This window comes from Mytilus galloprovincialis, chromosome 4, assembly GCF_965363235.1.
Source record: "Mytilus galloprovincialis chromosome 4, xbMytGall1.hap1.1, whole genome shotgun sequence".
NCBI lineage: Eukaryota > Metazoa > Mollusca > Bivalvia > Mytilida > Mytilidae > Mytilus > Mytilus galloprovincialis.
Window position 1 is genome coordinate 56,625,744 of NC_134841.1, and position 24,777 is coordinate 56,650,520.

At 32.3% G+C, this 24,777-nt stretch overlaps 2 protein-coding genes and 1 long non-coding RNA gene across 3 annotated transcripts in view; 2 read left to right on the forward strand and 1 right to left on the reverse strand.

Annotated features, from left to right (window-relative positions):
- Positions 1 to 10,135, reverse strand: part of LOC143072497 (VPS10 domain-containing receptor SorCS3-like) — a 137,828-nt gene extending 127,693 nt beyond the window's left edge. The window contains exon 1 of the mRNA XM_076247439.1: positions 9,747 to 10,135. Within this exon, the coding sequence (XP_076103554.1) occupies positions 9,747 to 10,055 (309 nt within the window). The 5' untranslated portion in view covers positions 10,056 to 10,135. The remainder of the gene's footprint in view (positions 1 to 9,746) is intronic.
- A 672-nt stretch (positions 10,136 to 10,807) lies between these two features.
- Positions 10,808 to 15,204, forward strand: LOC143072498 (uncharacterized). Its single transcript, XR_012977212.1, has 3 exons — positions 10,808 to 11,838; positions 13,653 to 13,753; positions 15,121 to 15,204. It is a non-coding gene; the product is annotated as an uncharacterized LOC143072498 (long non-coding RNA).
- A 2,478-nt stretch (positions 15,205 to 17,682) lies between these two features.
- On the forward strand, positions 17,683 to 21,055 carry LOC143072499 (uncharacterized). Its single transcript, XM_076247442.1, has 2 exons — positions 17,683 to 18,052; positions 18,972 to 21,055. Exons 1-2 carry the CDS (start codon positions 17,792 to 17,794, stop codon positions 19,743 to 19,745), a joined length of 1,035 nt encoding a protein of 344 aa, XP_076103557.1. The 5' UTR covers positions 17,683 to 17,791; the 3' UTR covers positions 19,746 to 21,055.
- The last annotated feature ends 3,722 nt before the right edge of the window (positions 21,056 to 24,777 follow it).

Here is a 24,777-nt window from a genome sequence, read left to right on the forward strand (position 1 = left end):
CTTCACAACATATAATTTAAAGCATGTCATAAAAGTTTTTTTTGGTTGGCGGATTTAACTTTTAGATGTGGGTAAGTAATTTTTTTATTGATCTTACCCGTGGTAAGTCAAGGTGCCAAAAAAATCCTAGAACACTGTAAGTATTAAGTATGAAATCATAATGGTTCTCTAGATATGGAGCGGACACGAAAGTGTTACGGACGGACGGACGGACGGACGGACGGACGGACAGATCACTATAGGGCGACCCGCCGTCGGCGGGGCCCTAATAATAACTCCTTAAGGAGTCAATTGACTATTTTGGTCATGTAAACTTATTTGAAGATCTTATTTTGCTGAACGTTATTGCTGTATACAGTTTATCTCTATCTATAATAATATTCAAGATAATAACAAAAAACGGCAAAATTTCCTTAAAATTACCAATTCAGGACAGTAACCTAACAACGGGTTGTCCGATCCATGTGAAAACATCAGGGCAAATAGATCTCGACCTGATAAACAATTAAACCCTGTCAGATTTTCTCTTAATGCTTCGGTTTTTGAGTTATAAGCCAAAAACTGCATTTTACCCCTATGTTCTATTATTAGCCGTGGCAGCCATTTTGGTTGATTGGCCAGGTCACGCCACACAATTTTTAAACAAGTTACCCCAATGATGATTGTGGCCAAGTTTAGTTTAATTTGGCCCAGTAGTTTCAGAGAAAAAGATTTTTGTAAAAGATAACTAAGATTTACGTAAAATGGTTAAAAATTGACTATAAAGGGCAATAACTCCTAAAGGGGTCAACTGACCATTTTGGTCATGCTGACTTATTTGTAAATCTTACTTTGCTGAACATTATTGCTGTTTACAGTTTATCTCTATCTATAATAATATTCAAGATAATAGCCAAAAACAGCAAAAATTCCCCAAAATTACCAGTTCAGGGGCAGCAACCCAATAACGGGTTGTCGGATTCATCTGAAAATTTGAGGCCAGATAGATCTTGACCTGATAAACAATTTTACCGCATGTCAGATTTGCTCTAAATGCTTTGGTTTTTGAGTTATAAGCCGAAAACTGCAGTTTACCCCTATGTTCTATTTTTAGCCATGGCGGCCATCTTGGTTGGTTGGCCGGGTCACGCCACATATTTTTTAAACTAGATATCCCAAAGATGATTGTGGCCAAGTTTGGATTAATTTGGCCCAGTAGTTTCAGAGGAGAAGATTTTTTGTAAAAGATTACTAAGATTTACGAAAAATAGTTAAAAATTGACTATAAAGGTCAATAACTCCTAAAGGGGTCAACTGACCATTTTCGTCATGTTGACTTATTTGTAAATCTTACTTTGCTGAACATTATTGCTGTTTACAGTTTATCTCTATCTATAATAATATTCAAGATAATAGCCAAAAACAGCAAAAATTCCCCAAAATTACCAGTTCAGGGGCAGCAACCCAATAACGGGTTGTCGGATTCATCTGAAAATTTGAGGCCAGATAGATCTTGACCTGATAAACAATTTTAACCCATGTCAGATTTGCTCTAAATGCTTTGGTTTTTGAGTTATAAGCCAAAAACTGCATTTTACCCCTATGTTCTATTTTTAGCCATGGCGGCCATCTTGGTTGGTTGGCCGGGTCACGCCACACATTTTTTAAACTAGATACCCAAATGATGATTGTGGCCAAGTTTGGTTTAATTTGGCCCAGTAGTTTCAGAGGAGAAGATTTTTGTAAAAGTTAACGATGACGACGGACGACGGACGCCAAGTGATGGGAAAAGCTCACTTGGCCCTTCGGGCCAGGTGAGCTAAAAAACCTTCGTGGAATGATAATTTAAGTGTATTTTTTAATGATATGTGTTGTGCAGAAAAGTTATGGAAAAAAGGCAAATTGTCTCGTGTGTCTTGTGTTGAGTTAAAGTCCACTTTTTTGTCAAAATGAAGGGTTTTTCGATCGTGAGGTTCAAAAAGCGAAGAGTAAGTGCTGGAACACATTGCAGCAAGAATTATTGTTGGAATCAAAAACTGATCAACAATAGTTTTCGAAGAAGATTGGTAAGATAGGAATTGCTTCTGAACGCAAAACATTAATACCAATGGAAGTTGCAGATTCAAATGGTAATGTATCTTCAAATATTGATGATGTTTTGTTAAAGTGGAAATCAGACTATGCTGATCTACTAAATCAAACAGGTAACCAGGTTACTATGGATAGGAACATTCCAGTCGATCATAGTCTTGCCGTTTTGACAGAAGGCGACTTTCATTTGAAGAGGTTTTTAGTGCAGTATGTAAAAGCAAAAGAGGCAAAGCCTCTGGTGTAGATAATATTCCAGCTGATGTTCTATGTAACCAGAATTGTATTATATTTTTACATAGATTGTTTAATTGGTGTTTTAAAACTGGTAAAGTCCGGGAGATGTGGAATAGTATTATTATTAATCGGATACCCAACAAGAGGCTCTCAAGAGCCTGAATGGCTCACCTTAATTCTTTTGGTTAAATCTCTCATCAATGATTATTTTGGCTTTTCAATTTATTTAAATGTTTTTTGGATCGTCCTATTTTCTTCAAAAGCCAAAAAAAATAATCATTTTCTCCTATGTTCTATTTTAGCCATAGGAGCTATGTTTCTAGACATACAAGGAAATAAAATATAAAATTTATACTAGATACTCTGAAACTCATTTAGCCTAAGTTTGGCTGAAATTGATACAGCAGTTTCAAAGGAGAAGATTTTTTAAAGTAAGTCAACATGATGAACAAATTGTGAAAAAAGTCTTTAAAGGGCAATAACTCCTTAAGGGGTCAATTGACAATTTTGGTCAAATTGACTTAATTGAAGTATTTGGCCCAGTAGTTTCAGAGGAGAAGATTTTTGTAAAAGATTACTAAGATTTATGAAAAATGGTTAAAAATTGACTATAAAGGGCAATAACTCCTAAAGGGGTCAACTGACCATTTCCGTCATGTTGACTTATTTGTAAATCTTACTTTGCTGAACATTATTGCTGTTTACAGTTTATCTCTATCTATAATAATATTCAAGATAATAACCAAAAACAGCAAAATTTCTTTAAAATTACCAATTCAGGGGCAGTAACCCAACAACAGGTTGTCTGATTCATCTGAAAATTTCAGGGCAGATAGATCTTGACCTGATAAACAATATTATCCCATGTCAGATTTGCTCTAAATGCTTTGGTTTTTGAGTTATAAGCCAAAAACTGCATTTGACCCCTATGTTCTATTTTTAGCAATGGCGACCATGTTTGTTGATAGATCACAACTTCGGATACAATTTACAAACTAGATACCCTAAGGAACATTCAGTTAAAGTTTGAAAGTATTTGGCCCAGTAGTTTCAGAGGAGAAGATTCTTGAAATAGTTTACGACGACAGACGACGACGGACGACGGACGACGACGGACGCCAAGTGATGGCATAAGCTCACTTGTCCCTTCGGGACAGGTGAGCTAAAAATAACATGTCAGATAAAAGAGACCCCTTAAATTATAGGGATACTGCTTTAGCCCCAGCTTCATATAAATTATATTGTAACATAATAAACTTAGTCTCAATGGGTTGAAGATAATAAGTCCTTAGTTGATGATCAAAATAGGTTCCAGAAGGGAAGAAGTACCATAGATCAAATATCTTCTCTTAAAATGTACTAGTTTAGTCGATGTTCGTAAAAAACTACGAAAATCCACCTTTTGTGCATTTATATATTTTAAGAAGGTGTCAGTATTCACCTCAGAAACTTACAAAACCTTTGAATTAAGAAGGGATATAATTATGATACTGTTGTCAAGTCATTAAAGATTGCATATTTTGGCGTTAATATTGAGTCACTGATAAGGTCTTTGCATCGGAACTAAACACATTTATTCTAAAAACAGTTGTTGGCATGACACGGGTTATGTTCTTCTCATATATGTTATGATGGTATGATACTAAACCCCTAACGGGAAGGATTGTTCCTGATGTTCATATGATGAAATCATAATCTTTCAGTCAGTTTAATTGAAGTCTGGAGCTGGCATGTCAGTTAACTGCTAGTAGTCTGTTGTTATTTATGTATTATTGTCATTTTCTTTATTTTCTTTAGTTACATCTTCTGACATCAGACTCGGACTTCTCTTGAACTGAATTTTAATGTGCGTATTGTTATGCGTTTACTTTTCTACATTGGTTAGAGGTATAGGGGGAGGGTTGAGATCTCACAAACATGTTTAACCCCGCCGCATTTTTGCGCCTGTCCCAAGTCAGGAGCCTCTGGCCTTTGTTAGTCTTGTATTATTTTAATTTTAGTTTCTTGTGTACAATTTGGAAATTAGTATGGCGTTCATTATCACTGGACTAGTATATATTTGTTTAGGGGCCAGCTGAAGGACGCCTCTGGGTGCGGGAATTTCTCGCTACATTGAAGACCTGTTGGTGACCCTCTGCTGTTGTTTTTTATTTGGTTGGGTTGTTGTCTCTTTGACACATTCCCCATTTCCATTCTCAATTTTAATTGTATAATAAGATTAATAGTACATTGTTATGGGAAAAACTCACATCTCTGGGGGTTGATGTAAAAATGTGTATGGCTATTAAGTCCCTTTATAATGGGGTCAGGTGCTCGATCAGAGTCAATAGCTTCAACACAGATTGGTTTACTGTGAACTGTGGTTTAAAACAAGGTTGTCCACTTTCTCCTTTATTATTTAACATTTTCATAAATGAATTGGCTGTATACTTAACATCTTTTGATTTTGGTGTTGACATTGGGGGAGAAAAAGTATGTATTTTATTGTATGCTGATGATATCGTACTGTTAGCAAATACTGAGAATGAGTTACAAAACCTCTTAGATGAGTTATATCATTGGTGTACTGACAATAAAATGACTATTAATTCATGTAAGAGTAATGTTACCCATTTCAGACAGACCTCATTTGAACAATCAAGTCCTGTCTTTAAAAGTGGGGATATGAATTTTGCTACTAGCAGCGAATATGCTTATCTGGGCCTTGTTTTAAATGAGTTTCTAGACTTTAGTATTACTGCAAAAGCAGTTGCTAGGTCAGCAAACAGAGCTCTAGGTCTGGTCATAGCTAAGTGTAAAGCTATTGGTGGCATTTCATATGACGTCTATAAAAAACTATTTGATTCACTTGTAAGTCCCATTGTTGAATATGGTGCCGCGATTTGGGGCTGCAAGAATTTCTCATTTATTAATGCGATTCAGATGAGAGCTTGTAGATTCTTCCTTGGTGTTGGTAAATATACACCTAATCCAGCTATTATGGGAGACATGGGGTGGATTCAATGGAAAGTAATTGCAAGACACTGGCACAGATTAGTAAATATGGAGCCAGATCGTATTAACAGGAAAATATTTATATGGGCAGATGAGCTCAGTCTGAAACATAGAATTGTACAAAATTGGAATTTCATTGTTAAAAAACATTTCACGAAACTTGAATTGGTTGACTTTTGTAATAAAAACACTTATATTAATAAAGATATGTTTATTGATACAGTCATGTCAAGAATGTTTGATAATTATATTGGAGAATGGAATTTAAGTATTGTTAGTTCATCCTCTTCCAGACGGGAAAATGGGCATAATAAATTGAGAACCTATAATATTTTTAAGCAGGATATATTATGTTGTTGAAAACTACTGCAAACTGTTAATGCCTTTTTGTAAAAGAAGCGCCTTTGCAAAATTTAGATGTGGGGTGGCTCCTATTAGACTGGAAACTGGGAGGTATGAAAATTTGCGGCTGGAAGAGAGATGTTGTTTTAAATGTTTTAATACTGTCGAAGATGAATATCATGTTATTTTACATTGTCCTGTTTATAATGATTTTAGACAAGTTCTTTTTACTGAGTCTCTTAAACTTGATGAACATTTTAATAGTTTTACAGATTGTCAGAAAATGGTATTTTTATTTTCGAATCAAGATATTATAAGACTTTGTGCCAAAACCTGTAATTTTATTTTTAAAAGGCGCCGAGAAGTTTTATATTGTAAATAATAATTGAATACTTTTGTTGTTTAATTTTATCATGCAGGTTTAATATTTATTATGTACATACAGTGTATACATATTGTTTTAGTTGATTATCGTCTCTCATAAATCTGTACAGATTGCCTTATGTATACAAAATGTATCTTTTATAAATGTATTGTGTAATTTTATACATAAGGTGAGACGTAAATAAAATATTGAATTGAATATTCTTTAATGTTTTTCACCTATTCAAGTACTAGCAAAATAAATGATTTAATTTTATTGTTGCTTTAAATATACAATGCTAATGATCCAGGGACAAATCATGTTGCTAAATTTATCAGAACCAACATCTGTCAGTATGTGTTAATAGGATGACTGGTCATGTCAGGTGATGACCTTGTACTGATTCTAGGATAATGACATGAAATTCACTTGTTTAAGCATCATACCTCTATATTCTTTTAAAAAAAGATCAATTTTTTTAATTAAGTATTTATTACCCCCACTTATTTCAACACCCTAGGTAGGCACAGTGAAATTTTTATGGTGAACAGTAAAATTTGATTACAAAATCTGTTAAATGAAACCTTGAATTTTACTTGAAAAAATACTCCCACTGCTGAGGAAATTTGCTTAAAAAGTATAAGTTCATTATGTAAAGCCATTTTGATAGCATTTTTTCAAACAAAGTAGAATTAACAGCTGAATCATTGCACCAAAGGCACTTAAAAGGAATCCGGGTCCGTTCGAGCCCAATCACGTTCGCCCCCTTTCACTTTCGCACCCTACACGTTCTCACCCAATTCTTATTTTTTTGTGCTAATAATTTGTAATCGAGTGTATTGCTATACATAGATTTTTTTTTCATTGTTTTTAAATAAAGTGAGATTCTGACAACCAGTATTTTATTTTTGTGTGGAATAATTCTTCAAGTAATCATGTTTTGGTTAGTGTGTTGTCATAAATAATTTGTTTCATGGTTTTTAGTAAATAAAGTGCTTTTCTGACGACGTTTTTTTTTGGCGTTGAATAAATGGTAAGCATGGTAAGTGTATTGCTATAATTATGTTTTTTTCATTGATTCTAAATAAAGTGAGATTCTGACATTTCTTTATGTGTTGTAAAATATTTATCATGTTTTGGTTAGTGTATTGCTATAAATATTTCATTTTTATTGTTTGAAAGGAATTGGGACAACGGTTTTTTTATGTGGTAAATAATTTGTAATCATGTTTTGTGTAGTGTCAGTGTTTTCCCTAGGCTATTCATGCATAGCGGTACCGCTACGCATAAAATTTCGGCCGCCATGCTTTTATCATACCCGCTATGCATCCCGCTATGTGTGAAATTTTTATCATCTTATAATATGAAGTGACAATAGACAAACTCTACAGGTGTTTCAAACTCACTGGACTGATAATTGATCATAATTAGATGCAACGCTCTGATTTTACAACCACGTTGATTAGATAGAACAACATTCAAGACTTCGATTGCATAATAGAAATCGGGAGTTCAAATTGTTTTAATGATAAATATTATAGCCTGATACAGCTTCCAAATATTCTTCCGTGAAAAAATAAAAAGTAAACCTTTTACAGTATAAATTTTACGTTTTGAAATCATAAGTCTGACATCGAAATATTTATATCAAACGCAGTTGATTAGTTGTAACAGATAATACACATCATTGGGTTGAAACATGATGTAGCTTTGACCTCTGTAGCAGAGTTCAAAAAATTTATGGGTCACTGAATATTCACAATTCAGATCGTTTTTGTTTTGATGTCAAAAATTATTTTATTTTTCAAACTGATCTTTCAAACTAGTTTTAATCCAGAAGAAAGTAAAAACATTACTTGACTGTACCTTAAGTTGAATATCTATATCCAAATTAAATTAATTTCAAGCTGTAATCCATGATCACAAATTGAATGCTATGTTTACAATTGTTGAAAGCCATGTGCTTTTTGGCGGGAAAATTTCTGGAAACCCCTTATTAACAGGAAACAGTTACATTTTTTGTTATTTATAGACAGTAGGAATTTCATTTTGGAAATCATTTTGATTAACTGCTAAGATTTATTCATGAAAAATTAAAAATTTCTTGGGGTGAAACTGATAATACTTTTTTTTATTAAAACAATTTACATCTAGGGGTATGGAAAGGGGGGCTGGTTTTTTTTTTTTTTTTTCAATAAGGGAGCTACCATTTGATTTTTATGGGGGGGCTAGGATGAAATTTGAAAAAAATAGGCAGGACAGGAGTTTTGAGTAAAAAAAAAGGCAGGATGAGACACTTGCAAAAAAAAAAAGTCAGGACGACAATTTAGGTAAAAAAAAAGTCAGGATAAACTAAAAATAAAAAGGCAGGACCGAACAGAGTGAAAAATAAAAAGGCAGGACATAGATTACAGCTAAACAAAAATGCAGGACAAAATTTTTCATCCTAGCCCCCCCCCATAAAAATCAAATGGTAGCTCCCTAATATTACAAATATATAAAGTTCACCAGTCTGAAAATACATGGTTAAATGGATTTTAATTCTGAAAAACTCATGTTTATTTAATTCCTTTATTATTTCCATCATAATCAGAAACAAGCTACATGTATAAGGTATTTCAAACATATATTTTTGGCTTTTATATAAGAACATTCAAGACTATTAATATGTATGTACCTGTAGTAAAAACAAACCTGGTAGAGCCTAAAAAAATTCTACAGGTCCCTTGAAAAAACTTTTGGATCCTTAGGCTGGCCTTGAGAGAAAATGTTAAGTATTGTTCCTGACTGTATTGCAGATTTATGTGAAGTTTTTAAACTGACATGCACAATTCATTTCACTAGTGTAATAAAAATAATTCTACAAAACAATGCCACGCTCTACGTTGCAAATTCATCTTAGAGGCCCACCATGCATCAAGAATTTTCTAGGGAAGACACTGAGTGTATTGCTATAATTATTTCCTTTTTAATTGTTTCTAAATATAAAATGAGATTCTGACAACATTTTTTGTATGTGTTGAATACATCTTATATATCAGTTGCGACCCAGGGCATTTATATTCATATTAAAAGAGTTTGGAGGTAGACTATCTATGAGGGTGAAAAAAAACATAAACATCATGCATATATATCAACAATAATTCCACTAAAATTCGAATAAAAATTGGGCGCGAACGTGTAGGGTGCGAACTGACTTCGGGGGCGAACATGTGAGGTGTGAACGTGTATTGGGTGTGAACGGACCTGATACCACTTAAAAGAAGCAAAAGGTTCATTTCTTTTTTAATAATTTTACTGATAATAAGATATAATCGTAACCTGTATGTTTAAAATTTTGGTAAAACTACAAAATCACAGAATTTCAAATTTGCTTCTTTATAAGTGATTTTATAAAAATTTGCTCAACAAGAGAAATTGTCTAAATACATGATTTACCCACTCCCCCCACTCAAAGTTAATGATCTTCTCTTATTGCATCATCAAAATATTGCATCACCGCCGAACGAATAACCATAAACAATTCAATAAAATTCAATAAATAAATATTGACCAACAGCCTTTTAAAACCCTTTAAATATTTGTTATCAACTTTGGAAATTTTCCATTCAACGATACGACTTCATGTAACAAGGTGTGTTTTGTTGTTTTGTTTGGAAAAGTACTTTTAAGTTATAAAAAAGACACGTGTTTTACCTATATAGCTACACATAATACACATTCATAAAAATATAAATCTTACCTTGCCATTTTCTCCAGACCAGTGTACAACAGCTTGAGAGTGGAGTTTGTCGGGAATTCTGAATACACTCGATGACAACAACGAGTTATGTTTTACATTAGATTCTGTGGGAACTGAGCCAACGTCCGATACATCTCGTCTTTTTCTATCGAAAACCTGATTAAGATTGTAATCGTTTAAGTAAACGATGACTGTCTGCTTATGCCTCTGCGATTCCCTGCTGAAAATTTTCCCCTGACATGTATGTAAGCAAATATTTAACAAAACATGTAGTACTGTAAAATACACGAGTGTGTTTTGGTCGGCCATTCTTTCTATGTTGTAGTAATCCGCGTTGAAGGTCTGATTGGATATATGCAAATCGTGTTTACAACACGTGATTAGATTGCATCATCACCACGTTCATTCATAAAAATCAGTACCACTTGAATGTAGAAAACACGTAACAGAATGGTTTACGGAAAAGTGATTAAAGAAAATATGCAAATAATACAGAATAGAGAATAATGGTCTACTATCATTATAAAAAAAATAAGACAGGTAAAAATTCTAGTTTGAATTGTTTTACATTTTCTTTTTAAATTAAAATTTTTCATTTAAATAAGACGTCTAATTATTTGGACTAACATGATAGATCATGATATAACATGAGACTATACGTACTCACTGTACAACACAACCAATTAAAAAAACTAATATGCAAAGTAGAAATAATAAAAAATTATGAAAAAAAAAATCATCAGGGCTGAAAAATTAAAATTTCCGCTATAGGATTTGATATCTATTTGCTGGGCATTCAAGTTTTGCTTCCACGTTTGTTTTCCAAAGTGACAGATTACGTCAAAACACGCCCTTTTTCCCGTAAAAACCAAATGACTCGCGGAATTTATATCAATAGGTACTAAAAGTAACTAAAACAATACAAAGACTAACATCAGTCAATTCAGACAATTCATCATACAATATTTACAATATTCAAACAACAATGAACACACATTTAACCGGTTTATTCATGTGTGGCAGTTAGGATTATTATGTTATTATTATTTCCCTTACAAGTTTAAGTACAGTTCTTGCTAAGGACCATGCAAATTTAAAAAATTATGATACAAGATGTTCTGTAATTTTATTATATGTATACATTTTTTTGAAGAAGAAATATAAAAAATAATATATTTAAAATTGTACTGCAATAAAAATGCACAACAACTACTTTTTACATGAGATTTCTTCATGGTATTTCAGCCATTTTCCCATAGGATTGTACAGTGAAACTTGAACTTAAATATTGCAGTTGATGGACAACCATATAATTCATATTTTAGTTTAATACATCTAAAATTGATCATTTTCATAATTTATGAAGAGAAAACCGTGTGATAATGTCTAAAAGTTCTTTTTTGTAAATGACCGTTTTGAAATTTGAATTTCCCTCCAAACAAACTTCCTACAGTTACCTCCCTTTATCAAAAACGAAAATCAAACACCAATTTCTTATCTAAACTGATTTTCAGAACTATTTTCTAGACTAATCAGTCATGATAATGTATTTAATGATAAAGCCAAAGAATTTTTTAAAGTATTGGACCTGACAACAAATATGTAGCAGGTAAATGTTGTTTGGTTAGAGATTATTTGTTTACATTAGCAATCATGGCGGCAATTTAGAAAATCAACAAGCTGACAGCAGAAGATATGTTTCCCCGTTGTAATGTCGGGATATTTGTAAAAACTCAGTGTGGAACTTCCTCTCATTACCAAAATGAGTTGTCCCTTGTAAAACTATTTGATTGTAATCGGGATATATCAGGTCATTTGCATTCCCTGAGACTACCAACTGGCCAAAATCAGACAAAATGTGACACCCAAACAGAGGGTCAGCTGATTTCAAGAAGGGCAGGTGTATTTGATTATAATAGAAATCTAAGCATATGTCCGAAACATAGGTATGATTTGGGGATCTATTGGAGGCCCAGAACAACTTGCCAGTTCCAAGGTCATGTTGGGAAGGGAAAACCAGTTCGAACAGTAACAAGTCCTATGAGTTATGGAATATGGTGTACACAGACACAGCTTGTGCATGCAGGATCAGGTATGAAATTTGGTAAAGTGCTAGTTCAAACATGAGACATCCAGGTGGACATAAATTTGGGGGTTGAGGGTCCCACAAAATAAAACTGTCAGGTTTACAATTAACAGATTAATACCGTATGTTTACATTTTATCAGATACATGTATTTTATGGAAGCAGGACAAATCGCCCCACTGGCAAATCGCCCCAACCCTAATCGCCCCACTTTTTCACCAACTCGCCCCACTTTAAATAAACACGCCCGAAACTGATTTACCAAATCACCCCAGTTTTTAAATAATCGCCCCACATGTGAAATGGGATAAATCATGTTTAATATTACTTCTGCCAACTCGCCCCACTTAATGGAAAACGGTAATATCTTGATTAGTATATAATTTTCATGTCTGCCAACTCGCCCTACTTTAATGAAAACTATCTACACAGAATACAAACAAAGTTAACCGAAAATTTATTTAATTCGGTTACTATTATTGATATACTGAAATTATAATTCTAAATATAACTTTTGTATTGTTGGAGAATAACAGTATTCTTGTAAGCTTAGTTATTTGCAATTGAAAAGAAACCTGTTAATTGTATCATAATCATTGATAATGCAATATAAATAAATGTATTTTATTTATTTTTATTTGATGACCAAACCTGAAGTCTAATCCTTGATTTGCAATTTTTCATGTCATTTTTTTTGAAAAAGTCAGTCTGATGATTTATGAATGTTTTGTTCATCAAACTTGTTTAAAAAATGTTATTCAAGAATCCTTAGGATCCTCTAGAGCGTTTTATGCAATAAAAAGGAGATATACATGTATATATGCCGGACTTGATTGGGAATTTTGAAAAAGGGAGTTTTATTATCATTTTATCTTTTTTTCTGACATGTCTGAGTCTCCCCCTTCTACCATGGACATATTGTCTGCCATCTCATGTGTGAATCTATACATGTGGATGTTTCCTACCTAAATTAATGTTAGGAGTTTGGTTGAGGTACAATTGACAACTCAAAATTGGCACATGCCCATCCCCATAAATTGGGGTATGATGTTAAATTTATCGTTTCATATTTTCTCAAAACAGACTTACAAGATACATGTAGCATGATGAAAATTTCCTTGTTATATTACTAAAATGTTGTTCTCAAGTCAAGTGAAATTTGTTTATAAGTACATTTTACATGAACGTTGTGTACATACAGAAAACAATAAACACCAATTCTGATGTGATTTTAAAACAGACATACAAAAAAATCTCCAACAAGAATAAAAAGTTGGATAGTATTCGTTTAATTGTATGTATACACACTCCTTATACATGTAATAATATAACTCACGTCTTCAATTTTTTTTATAATGGAATGAATGGCAAAGTAAGGAAATATTTGTATGATGTGTTCCTGAGGTTAATATTATGTACTAAAACAAAAGAAATATTTTCGTTACTGTGTCAGGTGTAAATCAACCATGCCTGCTTGGTTAGTACGTACATGTTCATGTATATACGCTGTACCGATAATATACCATTATTATATTGTTGAACATGAAAACAAAGAGTTTTAGCATGGAGTTATTCACACACATACACAATGATACACTTTTAATGTTTTGCACTTTAAAAAGCTCATACAACATAACAACAAGCGCACTAAAAGTATAGCAGTTTTGCAATAATTCTATACATACAATGTATATACACATGGAATAAGAAGCTCATCATTTTTTTTTATTGGGTGAACATTATTTAATAACTTTTTATTGCCTATTAATTTAGATTCATGTACATGTCAATGCTATTCACAATTTAAATTTGCTTTTCAGGAATATGCAGAAAATGTATAGATGTTTTCAAGGAGGTTGTACCAGACATTACTGTATACCAGACAGGTTTAAACAGTATCACAGATAGTAATGATAGTGAGGTAACCAAAATACTAACCTCAAAGTCTTTTTGTGCTCAGATTTATTGTATCATCATTCTGACATGTAACCTGAGTATAAAACTTATAAAAAAAGACACATTTTTTTATTTCCTTCATGTCCTTTAACTTTAGTAAGCATGTTTAAATTATAAATATGAGCTACGGCCTAAATTGACCCTAAATTATTTAACTCTTTCTTGGCTTAAGACCCTTTTATACTTATATGGTATACTATTTGTATTTTTTTTTCCATTGAAAGTACATTCAATACACATATAAGAATTAAAATTTATACAAAGTTTAAATTGCTGAAAAATATTACATCTTCATGTTAAAGTACATGTACTCTTTCATTGGAAAACCTTCATTTTTTTGGCACCGACTCATATAAATATGACCTTTGAATAATTGTGATAAGTCTGATAAATCAAATGAGTATTCTATTGCTTTGAATACATGATATGTTATATATTTAGGCATTTAAAAAGTATTTTTTTGCAATATTTTAATTTTTTAAGCCTCAAATGTTGATAGTTGAAATTTTTCTATTTGAAAATAGAATTTATGATATTGTCTTTAATAAACATCCTAATGCCATGAAACTTTATAAGCAGTCTCATAATTTATTAAGGCTTTGGTCATAACAAATTTTATTAAGATTTGACAGCTTTTTCTATCCTATTAGGTCTGAATACACAGTTATTGTCCTTTGATTTTTGTTGTTCACTAATATATTCCTAAGTGTGGACAGGGTGTTACTTGCCATTTTTTTTTATACCCCTTCCAAATGTATGTCTTTGTTTTATGCCCCAAATAGCAAGTAGGGGAATTGATACTATGAAAAAAAATGTAATTGTAAAGTAAAGTAGTGATTTTGTCCAGCAGAAAAGGTTAAAAGTTAGCACTTTGGAAGCTTGTCAAAAGATGTCAAGACCCTCTCACACAAAATTATCCATATTTTGAGTTAGAGCCAATAAAGTTTTCCATAATTTTGATATGTTTTGTCCCAAAAGTAGTAAAACACACTGTAAAAATATTATTGAGAAAGAGCAGGTTGGATTTTTTAGTTTTCTTTTATGGTCCTAAAGAATTGCAAATAACTGTGTACTCGGACCATGTACATGTATATTTATGTGATACTGTATTGAAATTCTGTACAATACAATATTTTTTTAAAACTCATTTCAAATTGGTCCTTAATGAAAATTTTAACCTGAATTAGTCTATATGTCCTTGTTACTGTAATTAATTATTATATTCTAGATACATACATGTGTATATCATTGTATATGCCATTTTCTTTTTAAGGCAAATTTAAAACAATTGAAATTTTTTACAATGATTCTATGCTTAATGTATATTTATAGAAAGAAGAGGCAGCTGAAGAACATAGTTTTAACTTTACCAGTGACAGTTCCGACAATTTTTACAATTTGAGACAGAGAACAAATATATCATATCACAATGAGTTGGATGTGAGTGAAACTTTTTTTCAAGAAAATTATAAATTTGGTTAATAGATAATGTGAACTCTGACTGATCTAAACAAATTGTCAATTAGCATGAATAGTAATTACGTCCATCTGTAACATAAACAGGTCACATCGACCTACAGGTATATTGCCCACATAAATGACTTTGGTTAAGGTCCATATCTCAGCAACTACAACATGTACAAGTCATAGAGGAATAATCTTGGGACTGTGGTAGGATTGCAAATGAAACTACTCTCTACAAAAGACCAAAATGACACAGAAATTAACATCTATAGGTAACCGTACTGCCTTAAACACCGTATTGCCTTTAACAATGAGCAAAACCCATACACCACAGTCAGCTATAAAAGGCCATGAAAAGACAATGTAAAACAGTTCAAACGAGAAAACTAACATGTAGGTTAAGGTTAATAACAGTCAAGGCATTAGCCATTGTTTTTTTTATTCATATTTAATAAGCATACATGTATCAAAATTAAAAAAAACAACTATGACCTAGATTTACTGAGATTATGAATAACTGATTTCTTCTATATTAAAGAATTACTGAATGTACACCATTAAATAAGTCTGCCATACAAAGTTTGGATACTTATTGTTTTTGCTCAGTTTTTTTTTTTTTAATATTCTTCTTCTTCCTCTTCTTCTTCTTCCGCCACTTTAAAAATAAAGTTGTCCCCAGCAGTTCTCCAAAACCGCTTGTCAGATTTACTTAGTATTTCATAAAATGTTAGACTATTATAAAGAGGTATTGGGGGGGGGGGTTGATAAAGAAGGGAGGGGTTTACTATAGAACCCTACGGGATTTTATTATTTTTATTTTCAAATGACTATAACATGAAAACTGTAAGTGATAGACACACCTAGTCTTCAGAAACGATCACAGGACAGGTCCCCACCCCCTTCAATTTTAGAATATACTATGTATTATCTTGTAAACGGTAGAGATCCCCACCCCTAAACCATATATATTCGTGTATGGGACAATAAAACAATTTAAATGAAATAATGGAATAAAAGGGAAGTACCTGTTTGAAAAATTGTCAACAGTCGAGATCCCCACCCATAAACCATATACATTCATGTATGGGACAATAAAACAATTTAAATAAAAAAGAAGGGAAGTACCTGAGGGTCACCCCCACCCCTCTTGTTTATAAAAATTTGTAAACAGTCGAGATCCCCACCCCTAAACCATATATATTCGTGTATGGGACAATAAAACAAATTAAATGAAATAAAAGGGAAGTACCTGGGGGGTCACCCCCAACCCTCATGTTTGATAAATTGTAAACAGTCGAGATCCCCACCCCTAAACCATATATATTTGTGTATGGGACAATAAAACAAATTAAATGAAATGAAAGGGAAGTACCTGGGGGGTCACACCCAACCCTCATGTTTGATAAATTGTAAATGGTCAAGATCCCTATAATTTATTTTTTCTTGAATGGGACAACAAAACAAATCAAATGAAATATAGGTTAAGTCCATGGGGGTCACCCCACCCCCTCAATAAATGGTCAAGATTCCCATCCCTAAACCATATATATTCTTGTATAGGACAATAAAGCAAATCAAAGGAATGGGAATAGCGAATTATGGGAGCTTTGTTTGGGAGACTTCATAACAGCATCCTGTTACAATTACTTCTTGTTTTATTTCCTTTCAACAGGCAAACCTCTTTGATTTCATTTAAAAATGCAGAACAAAAAAAAATTGAGTTCGTTATCTCCCCTTCCTACAAATATATTGCAATTTTACAAATTATTTTACTGAATATGATGTTTTTATTCATATACTGTGTGATTCTTATGAATATAGAATACATTTTGAAAGAAAAACTATATAAAAGCTTAGTTTGGACATTTTTATAGCAATTACAAATAAAACAGTTCACCTTTAGTATGGTAATAGCTATATATACCTATACAGATTGATAAACTAATTTAAAAAATAACATCAACACAGTGGAGTTAAAGTCTTATAGGATTGTAAGTATGATTTATTTTATCACCTTGCACTTTCACATTTTGACTGAACAATTTGTTCAAATTTCTGACCAGTTGAACAATTTGGTTTAATAAAACAAATTGCAATTTGGTCAAAATTTTGAATGAATTGCAATTGTTGGATAGCAACACTATCAGTCAAGTCACTGTAACAGTGAAATTATCCTGCATCTACATGATGACCTTGAGCTGCTCAGATTTTTCTTATAGACTCCTGGTATCCCATTCCTCACATTCATTTGTGTAAAGAGGGGGATATGACCTTTATTGGGACTCCGGGATCATACAATTTCTAGTTCAAAGTATACATAAATGCTACATCACAGACACACAAGGTGATAGCAATTTCAGTGATATACAAAATAATCAGCCCAAACAATTTCTTGTACCACACTCCTTAAACTAAATTACAGACTTTTTATAGTGCAATATATTTGATCTTGTCATTATTTTCAGATATTTTCATCCAAAGATATGATTATAGTGAGGCACAGTCTGGGAAATCGTATTGTGACAGCAAAATCGCGCACATGCGACGAAAGATGAGGATGTATGTCGCATCAGGTGGAAACATACAAAACCCTGTAGATATGAGAGATGCGATTCTAAGTGGAAAAGGGGTAGTAGGGTGCAGAGTAGCAGTTGCTGAAATAAATACAGAAAAACAGCAGATTTTTAGCCATAAATGGAAAGGGGTCCAAAATATAACGAACTTGGGGTTCATGGCAGAGAAAGTTATAATTTGGAAAGCCTATGGTATTGGCAATGGAAATTCTATTCCTATGTCAGAGGTATTATATCTTTCATTACATTATTGTCTTACCATTTTAGGCAGTTATATAGAAGTCATCAAGCCCCTTTATATTGATTTTATAAACACAACTTCAATTACACCTGTGGGGGATAAAATTTGTTTATAATAACCATAGAAACATGTCTATTTGAAATTTTTGAGGTCTGAAATAAATTTCTTGTGTACCCTGAAAAATTTCCCTACCAGAAATATTTTATTGCATAATCTTGTTTTGAATTATTTTTTTCATTATGAAAATTAAGAACTTTCAAATTGTTGGATTTATATACCCATCATAAACAGATATAATTGTCATCCTATTAAAATATGTAAATGTCTGAATTGGTAACAGCACACATTTTGTTTAAATGTTGGTCAAGATGGAGTACATTAGATGGAATGCTATAGGGGAGCAGGGACATCTTGATTGCATTAACACATTCTGTCTTTATTTGTATTTTTCTGATTTTCAGCTTATTATATATATATCAAAAACTGTAATACATAAAAAATGAATTTAATTTTTAAGTTATTCAAAAACTTGTGCTGTGTCAAATTTACCAGGATCTATTAGTATTCTAAACTATGATATAGTGTCTATACTTGTTCATGGTTCAGTATTACAGCTGTGATCCACAGAGCATTACATTTTGTTTTTCGTAAAGATTCTCACTAGAATATTAAGAAAAACATTGTGACATATATATGTCAGCTTCATTATGATGTCACTTACAAAAAGAATTCAGTTTCAGGCAGAAATTCTCTAATGTATCACAACTTTTCCTATATACTCAAGATAATTTTTGACTTGACCTTTTTAACTCCCAATATTCTATTTATTTTCAATTAATTGTATTTATACTACATATTGCGGAATTCTCAGAAAAAATTGCATTGAAATGTCTCTTTCTTTTCAGGTTAAAAAAATGTCTTGTGATCAAGAAGAAACAGCTTTGATAATCACACATGATTTTAATGATATTATACAAACAGGCAGTGTTACCTTACCAAAGAAAAGAGCCAACCCAGTCCAATCAGAAGACAACGTAGAATTAGAACAGGAAGCCACAAGAACTGAGGACTTAGAAAATTTATCTAACTCAAGTTCTTCAGTTTTTAATTGCTCTGAAATCGGCTGCACGAAACAATACCAATTCTTCTCCAAACTACAAAATCATATAGAGTTTGGTCGTCATGTTTACAAATTGGAAAGAAAATCAACGTATGATGACATCAAATTAAAATGGGCAGATGTTTGTAAAGATGTTGATATCAGACTGAGAAATTTAGAAAAAGTCCAAGAATCATTAAATGAGATAAATGAACACCAAGTAGATTGTGGATGGGCTCTTAGAAAAGGGAAAAAAGTTATTAGGCACTCAAAAGCTGTGAAAGATTATCTTTTACATCTTTTCACCATTGGACAAACTACAGGGAAAAAAATTTGTCCATCTGAAGCAGCCTTGTTGATTAGAAATAGTTTGGATGAGGAAGGAAGAAAAATGTTTCAACCAGAAGAATACCTCCTTACATCACAGGTGGCCTCATACTTTTCTAGACTGGCTTTATTATCCAGGCAGAATCAGCTTTCCAGAAGAGAACAGGACAATTTGAATGATGAAGACTTGGCTGCTGTGTTGTCATCCATTGAGGAAAATGAAGTTCGCCAAAACATTCTTCAAACACATTGACACATTTCTTATTTTAATGTATTTTTATATAGGTTGTATGGACTTTTGTTATGGGGGGGGGGGGGTTTATACTGAACAAAAACATGAAAAGGGTTTAAAAATCGGTCATTATCCCTTTTGAATGAAGTTTGGGAGAAGATTTTATAGTTGTCTTTTGTCCATCCCAATTATGCATGGTTCTCAATAAAGATAAAATAAAAATAAATCCCCTCTGAAACTATGTAACAGAATTTCATGAAACTTTGACAGTAATAAGAACACAATAAAGATATTTCAAATCCCTGAATTTTGTTCGGGTTTAAGTTTTTTGAAAATTCCATAAATCTTCAACTGAAACAATTTGTCAGATCAAATCCTGAAACTCTGCTCAACTCCTAAAACAACTCGGGAGAATTTCATGAAACTTAGTAGTTATTTAGGACACAGCTGTGCATATTATCAGAAAATTTTGATCCCATGAAATTCTTTGAAGATATATAGCTCTTTAAAAGTAAAAAAAGATATTCCACATGCAGTTTGACAGAGCAACTTCTTTCAAGCCATAGAACAGATTTTGCAAAATTTGATGATTTGTTACAAAAATTATGTATATTGAATTAGCTTTCTGTGACTTATTGCATAAGTAGGTTTTTTTTGTCCAAATGAAACAATTGAATAGTGGAAAAGTTGCATTTCTACACAAGAAAGCATTCTGAAGACAACTTTTTCCCCAGTAAAGCTAGTAATTACAATGTATAGAAATAGATATAAATTCATAAATTTGGGACCATTTAAGGAATTGTCTTATAAGAAATTAAAAATAATTTACTTCAACACAAACATATATAAGTATATTATTAGTGTGCTCATTTCTAAGTAAAGACATTAAAATTTGGCGGGAAATTAGATTTATCTGGATTTTCATTGCCATTGTATTGATAATTTCAGTCTTTCCATAGAGGTTGAAAATCTAACTAGAGTTGTGTTATTTGGTAAATGCTTTATTAAGATATATAAATTTAACTGAGAAATTTTGAAATTAATGTAAAAAAAATTCTGGTTTAGTGATCGATATAACCAAAGGGTTTCCAAAATTTCCAACCAAAAATTTATCAGCAGCATCCTTAAATGTTATTAAAAGTGGGAAACATGATATATAATAACCTTCTTAGCATTGTCTGATCACTACTATTTTCATATTTGATTGTTCATGATGTATAGTGTAATGAAAACAATCACAGTTAACCTCTTCAGAGGAATTGTAATTTTGATATTTTTTCTGAAATATTGATTTTTTATGCACAAAATAAATTATTTCATGATAGAAGTCACACGGTTTTCGTTATTTTTTATTACAAACCAATATATGAACTGTATAAAATTCAAAGGTTTGTAGATGTACTGGCTCCATCAATTTTTTTTTAAGACTTTGAAGTTCGGTGAATTTCATGAAAATATAGCCAAATGGCTTTTTGAAAATCAACAGATATTAAAATCACCAAAGAGATATAAAGGCAAATCTTTAGATATCCTCTCTTCACTTGAATTTCATTCTTTTAAGTTGTTAAATGATATTATATCCTAAATCAGATTAATATTTGAGATATAAATTGATTTTTTTATGTTTAAAAAGTGATGAAAAACAAGATTTTTCAATGAAAAACGGCAATTTTTGGATTTATGGTTTAAACACCGTTACCATGGCAACGATTTATTTGCAGATTTTTTTTTAATGATAAATCATAATTTTACACTTAAATAGATATGAAAACCACATTTCTTTCTAAATATTAAAATTTAACTATATCACCATTTGCTTGATTCTTAGGAAGACCTGTACTTAAAACAATAAACAGTGACGAACCTCAAATTTTTTAAAGTGTCTATTTTTTCAATAACTAGCTAATTAACAAATTAACACTTTAGATTAATCCTTTCATCGAACTAATTGGTTATGGATTACCTGGATACCTGGAGGTGTCACAATGATTTTATATTTGCTCCTATGACATAGTAACATGATAGACATATTGTACACTGAAACGAGTCGAGGAGTCAATTCTTTAATCATTGAGGGCCATACATATCGGAAGATAAGTGTCCTGAAACACATTTTACTAATGTACCATAAAATCGTGTACAGCCAGAGTCACCACGGATTCTATTGTCAAAACACAGAACGAGCATAAGGTTCCATGTGGTAGATGTCCGAAAGACAGCGGGTACAGTCAATGTAAAGTCTGGAGATGTATCTTGTAGGACTTCTTCCACTACCCGTGGTGAGCAGGGGACAACAGTTATATACAAGTTATGATTGATAATTCATTAAATTTGTACAAGTGGCTAACTGAGGAGGTCTATAATGATAAAAGAAAAAGAACATGACTTGGATTGAGAGTTCATTCATTGGCACTCATACCACTTCTTCTAATATCTATTCACCTGTAATTTACCTGTAAAAAAAAATCGGCGCAAATGAAATGCAGATCGGCGCAAATGCAAAACGCCGACAATGATAGAATACGGATCAATGCGTATCACCTGTATACATGTAATTAAATTGTCAAAACATCTCGTCAATATGAAGAAGTTGACTTCTTATTTTGAAAGGTAAATACAAATTATTCTTGTATTTTTAAGTGAAATTTCCATATATAATTGCATTGTCCAACTAACGGAATCTCGGTGTTATGTACATTTTGAAAAAACAATCATTATGAATGAATTAAATTAAATTTGTTTATCTATCTCTTTGAGCCCCACCCCCCTCCCTTCCCCCTTTTCTCCTCCCTTTTCCTTCCTAAAAACTTTAAATGTAAACTTTAAGCACGACTGACTGACCTACTATATATTTTAGGTCGTCAAGCTGCCCTTGTCCCTCAAGCTGCCCTAGTCCCAAACGCAAGTTGGAGCAAGATGACAATATTCAGCCTAGAAAGAGGTCTAGAAAACGTCACAATTCAAATCTAGTTGAAGTTTGTGATCGTCGAGGGAGCTCATCTGAGGAGTCTATTTTGGATACAATTGTTAAACCTTCATGTTCACACGCTCATCCATTGCAAGGAAACACCCGCGACGCATGATGTTGATTAAAAGGAAGGATGCCAAGTAAATACGATATCAGTCATAGCTATATGCGGAATTGTTCAAATTGACGTTTTAAACGACCTTGTCTTTTTTATAACTTTATTCCGGACTTTACAGACCTTGCACGGACATGTGATTTGGTTTTAAATTTATTTTATCATAATTCTTTTGTTATTGAGGTCAATTTATTTTGTTAAAATACATTTTATTTGTTCATGTTTTCTAAAAACTTACCAAAATAAATACAAAACTTTAACATTTTATAATGATACATATTATTAAAGTTATTACGAACAATATTTATATAGGACTAAGGTTTTAAATTTGTTTTGTAATGTAGCTTCTTTGTGTCTATGTAGTTTCACGGGGAAATAACTCTTAACTTTAAACCTTTCGCACCAACGGTTACTTGCAACGGTTCCTTGAAAGCATAATCGAGTGCACACAATATTGTTTCCTATGAATACAAGAAATAACCACATGAAATTAGTCCCAAATTACAGCTAAAAATTATTAAAACAGTTCTGCATATGATTCCTAAAACATTCGTTGATATTAAGTGTATACATCAATAATTTCCAAAAGTTAAATGACGGCTCCCACTTTGTACTACGGTTGGTACGGTAGCAAATCGGGAAACCTCTGCTAAAAGAACTCTGACAATGTTCGATCAGGTCTTCATTTTATACAATTAATTATTTGATGGCATTTCCGAAGATCATATAATAAAAATAAAACGACATTTGAGAAATAACCGGGTCGAAAAGAAGAATGTGTTCTGTATGTTCTGGACGAAATGTCCCTGGTGGCAGGAAAAGGCTGCATGAAAAATGTATATGCATGTGTGCTCTCTGTCGTAAAATTGTTCATAAACCATGCAGTAAATATAAGAAACACGACAGACGATGTAACACCGACGAATTAAATATTTTTCTTGAGTAATGTTTATATGAATCCTAAATTTTGTATTCCAAGCTCATATAATGAAGTTGTTCACCAAAAATAATGACAAACTTTCTTTAATTTATAAGTAGTGACAAATTAATTTGCATTATCTCTTTTCGTATTGACTCGGGAGTACAATGTATATGATCTTTAGACAGGTTACCTTCTTTATAGTAGGGAATTTCTGGTATTAATTCAAGTGAGGGCAACTAAAAGAAGTAAAGTCAAACTTAAAATCGGTGCACTTATTTTGTAATGTTTCATGGAACACATAAAATAGTTACCCCTCCCTCAAAAAAAAAAAATATTTTACCTTATCTTATTGCTATTATTAGAACCGGGACCAGAATATCTTCTTATATATTGTCTTCATGTCTTCATAGGCAAATGAGGCAAATGCCTCATGCTGGAAATTTTAACAACAAAAAAAAAAAAGACGGAAAGAAAAAGATTGTCTTCATATCAAATTGTTTTCACGGAAAGTGTCGTGCAAGAAGCAAGTTCTCTTCACTCCCTGATGTCGCCCCTGCATTTTTTTCGTGATCCATGTTTCTATTTTACTTTTGGTTTTCGGAGTTGATGGTCGTTTGTACTTCTGTGTCTCGGGTTTCACGGTCTTTTGTTCTTTGTTTTTTGTCTTTTGTTTTTTTGTTCTGAAAATTTTCAGCAGGGAATCGCAGAGGCATAAGCAGACAGTCATCGTTTACTTAAACGATTACAATCTTAATCAGGTTTTCGATAGAAAAAGACGAGATGTATCGGACGTTGGCTCAGTTCCCACAGAATCTAATGTAAAACATAACTCGTTGTTGTCATCGAGTGTATTCAGAATTCCCGACAAACTCCACTCTCAAGCTGTTGTACACTGGTCTGGAGAAAATGGCAAGGTAAGATTTATATTTTTATGAATGTGTATTATGTGTAGCTATATAGGTAAAACACGTGTCTTTTTTATAACTTAAAAGTACTTTTCCAAACAAAACAACAAAACACACCTTGTTACATGAAGTCGTATCGTTGA

What these genes read in the sequence shown, in the direction of transcription:
- LOC143072499 (XM_076247442.1), top strand. Translation starts at nt 17,792, where the DNA reads ATGCGACGAAAGATGAGGATGTATGTCGCATCAGGTGGAAACATACAA. An exon ending in ATTCTATTCCTATGTCAGAG is followed by an intron (nt 18,053 to 18,971) that starts GTATTATATCTT and finishes CTTTCTTTTCAG; the next exon opens with GTTAAAAAAATGTCTTGTGA.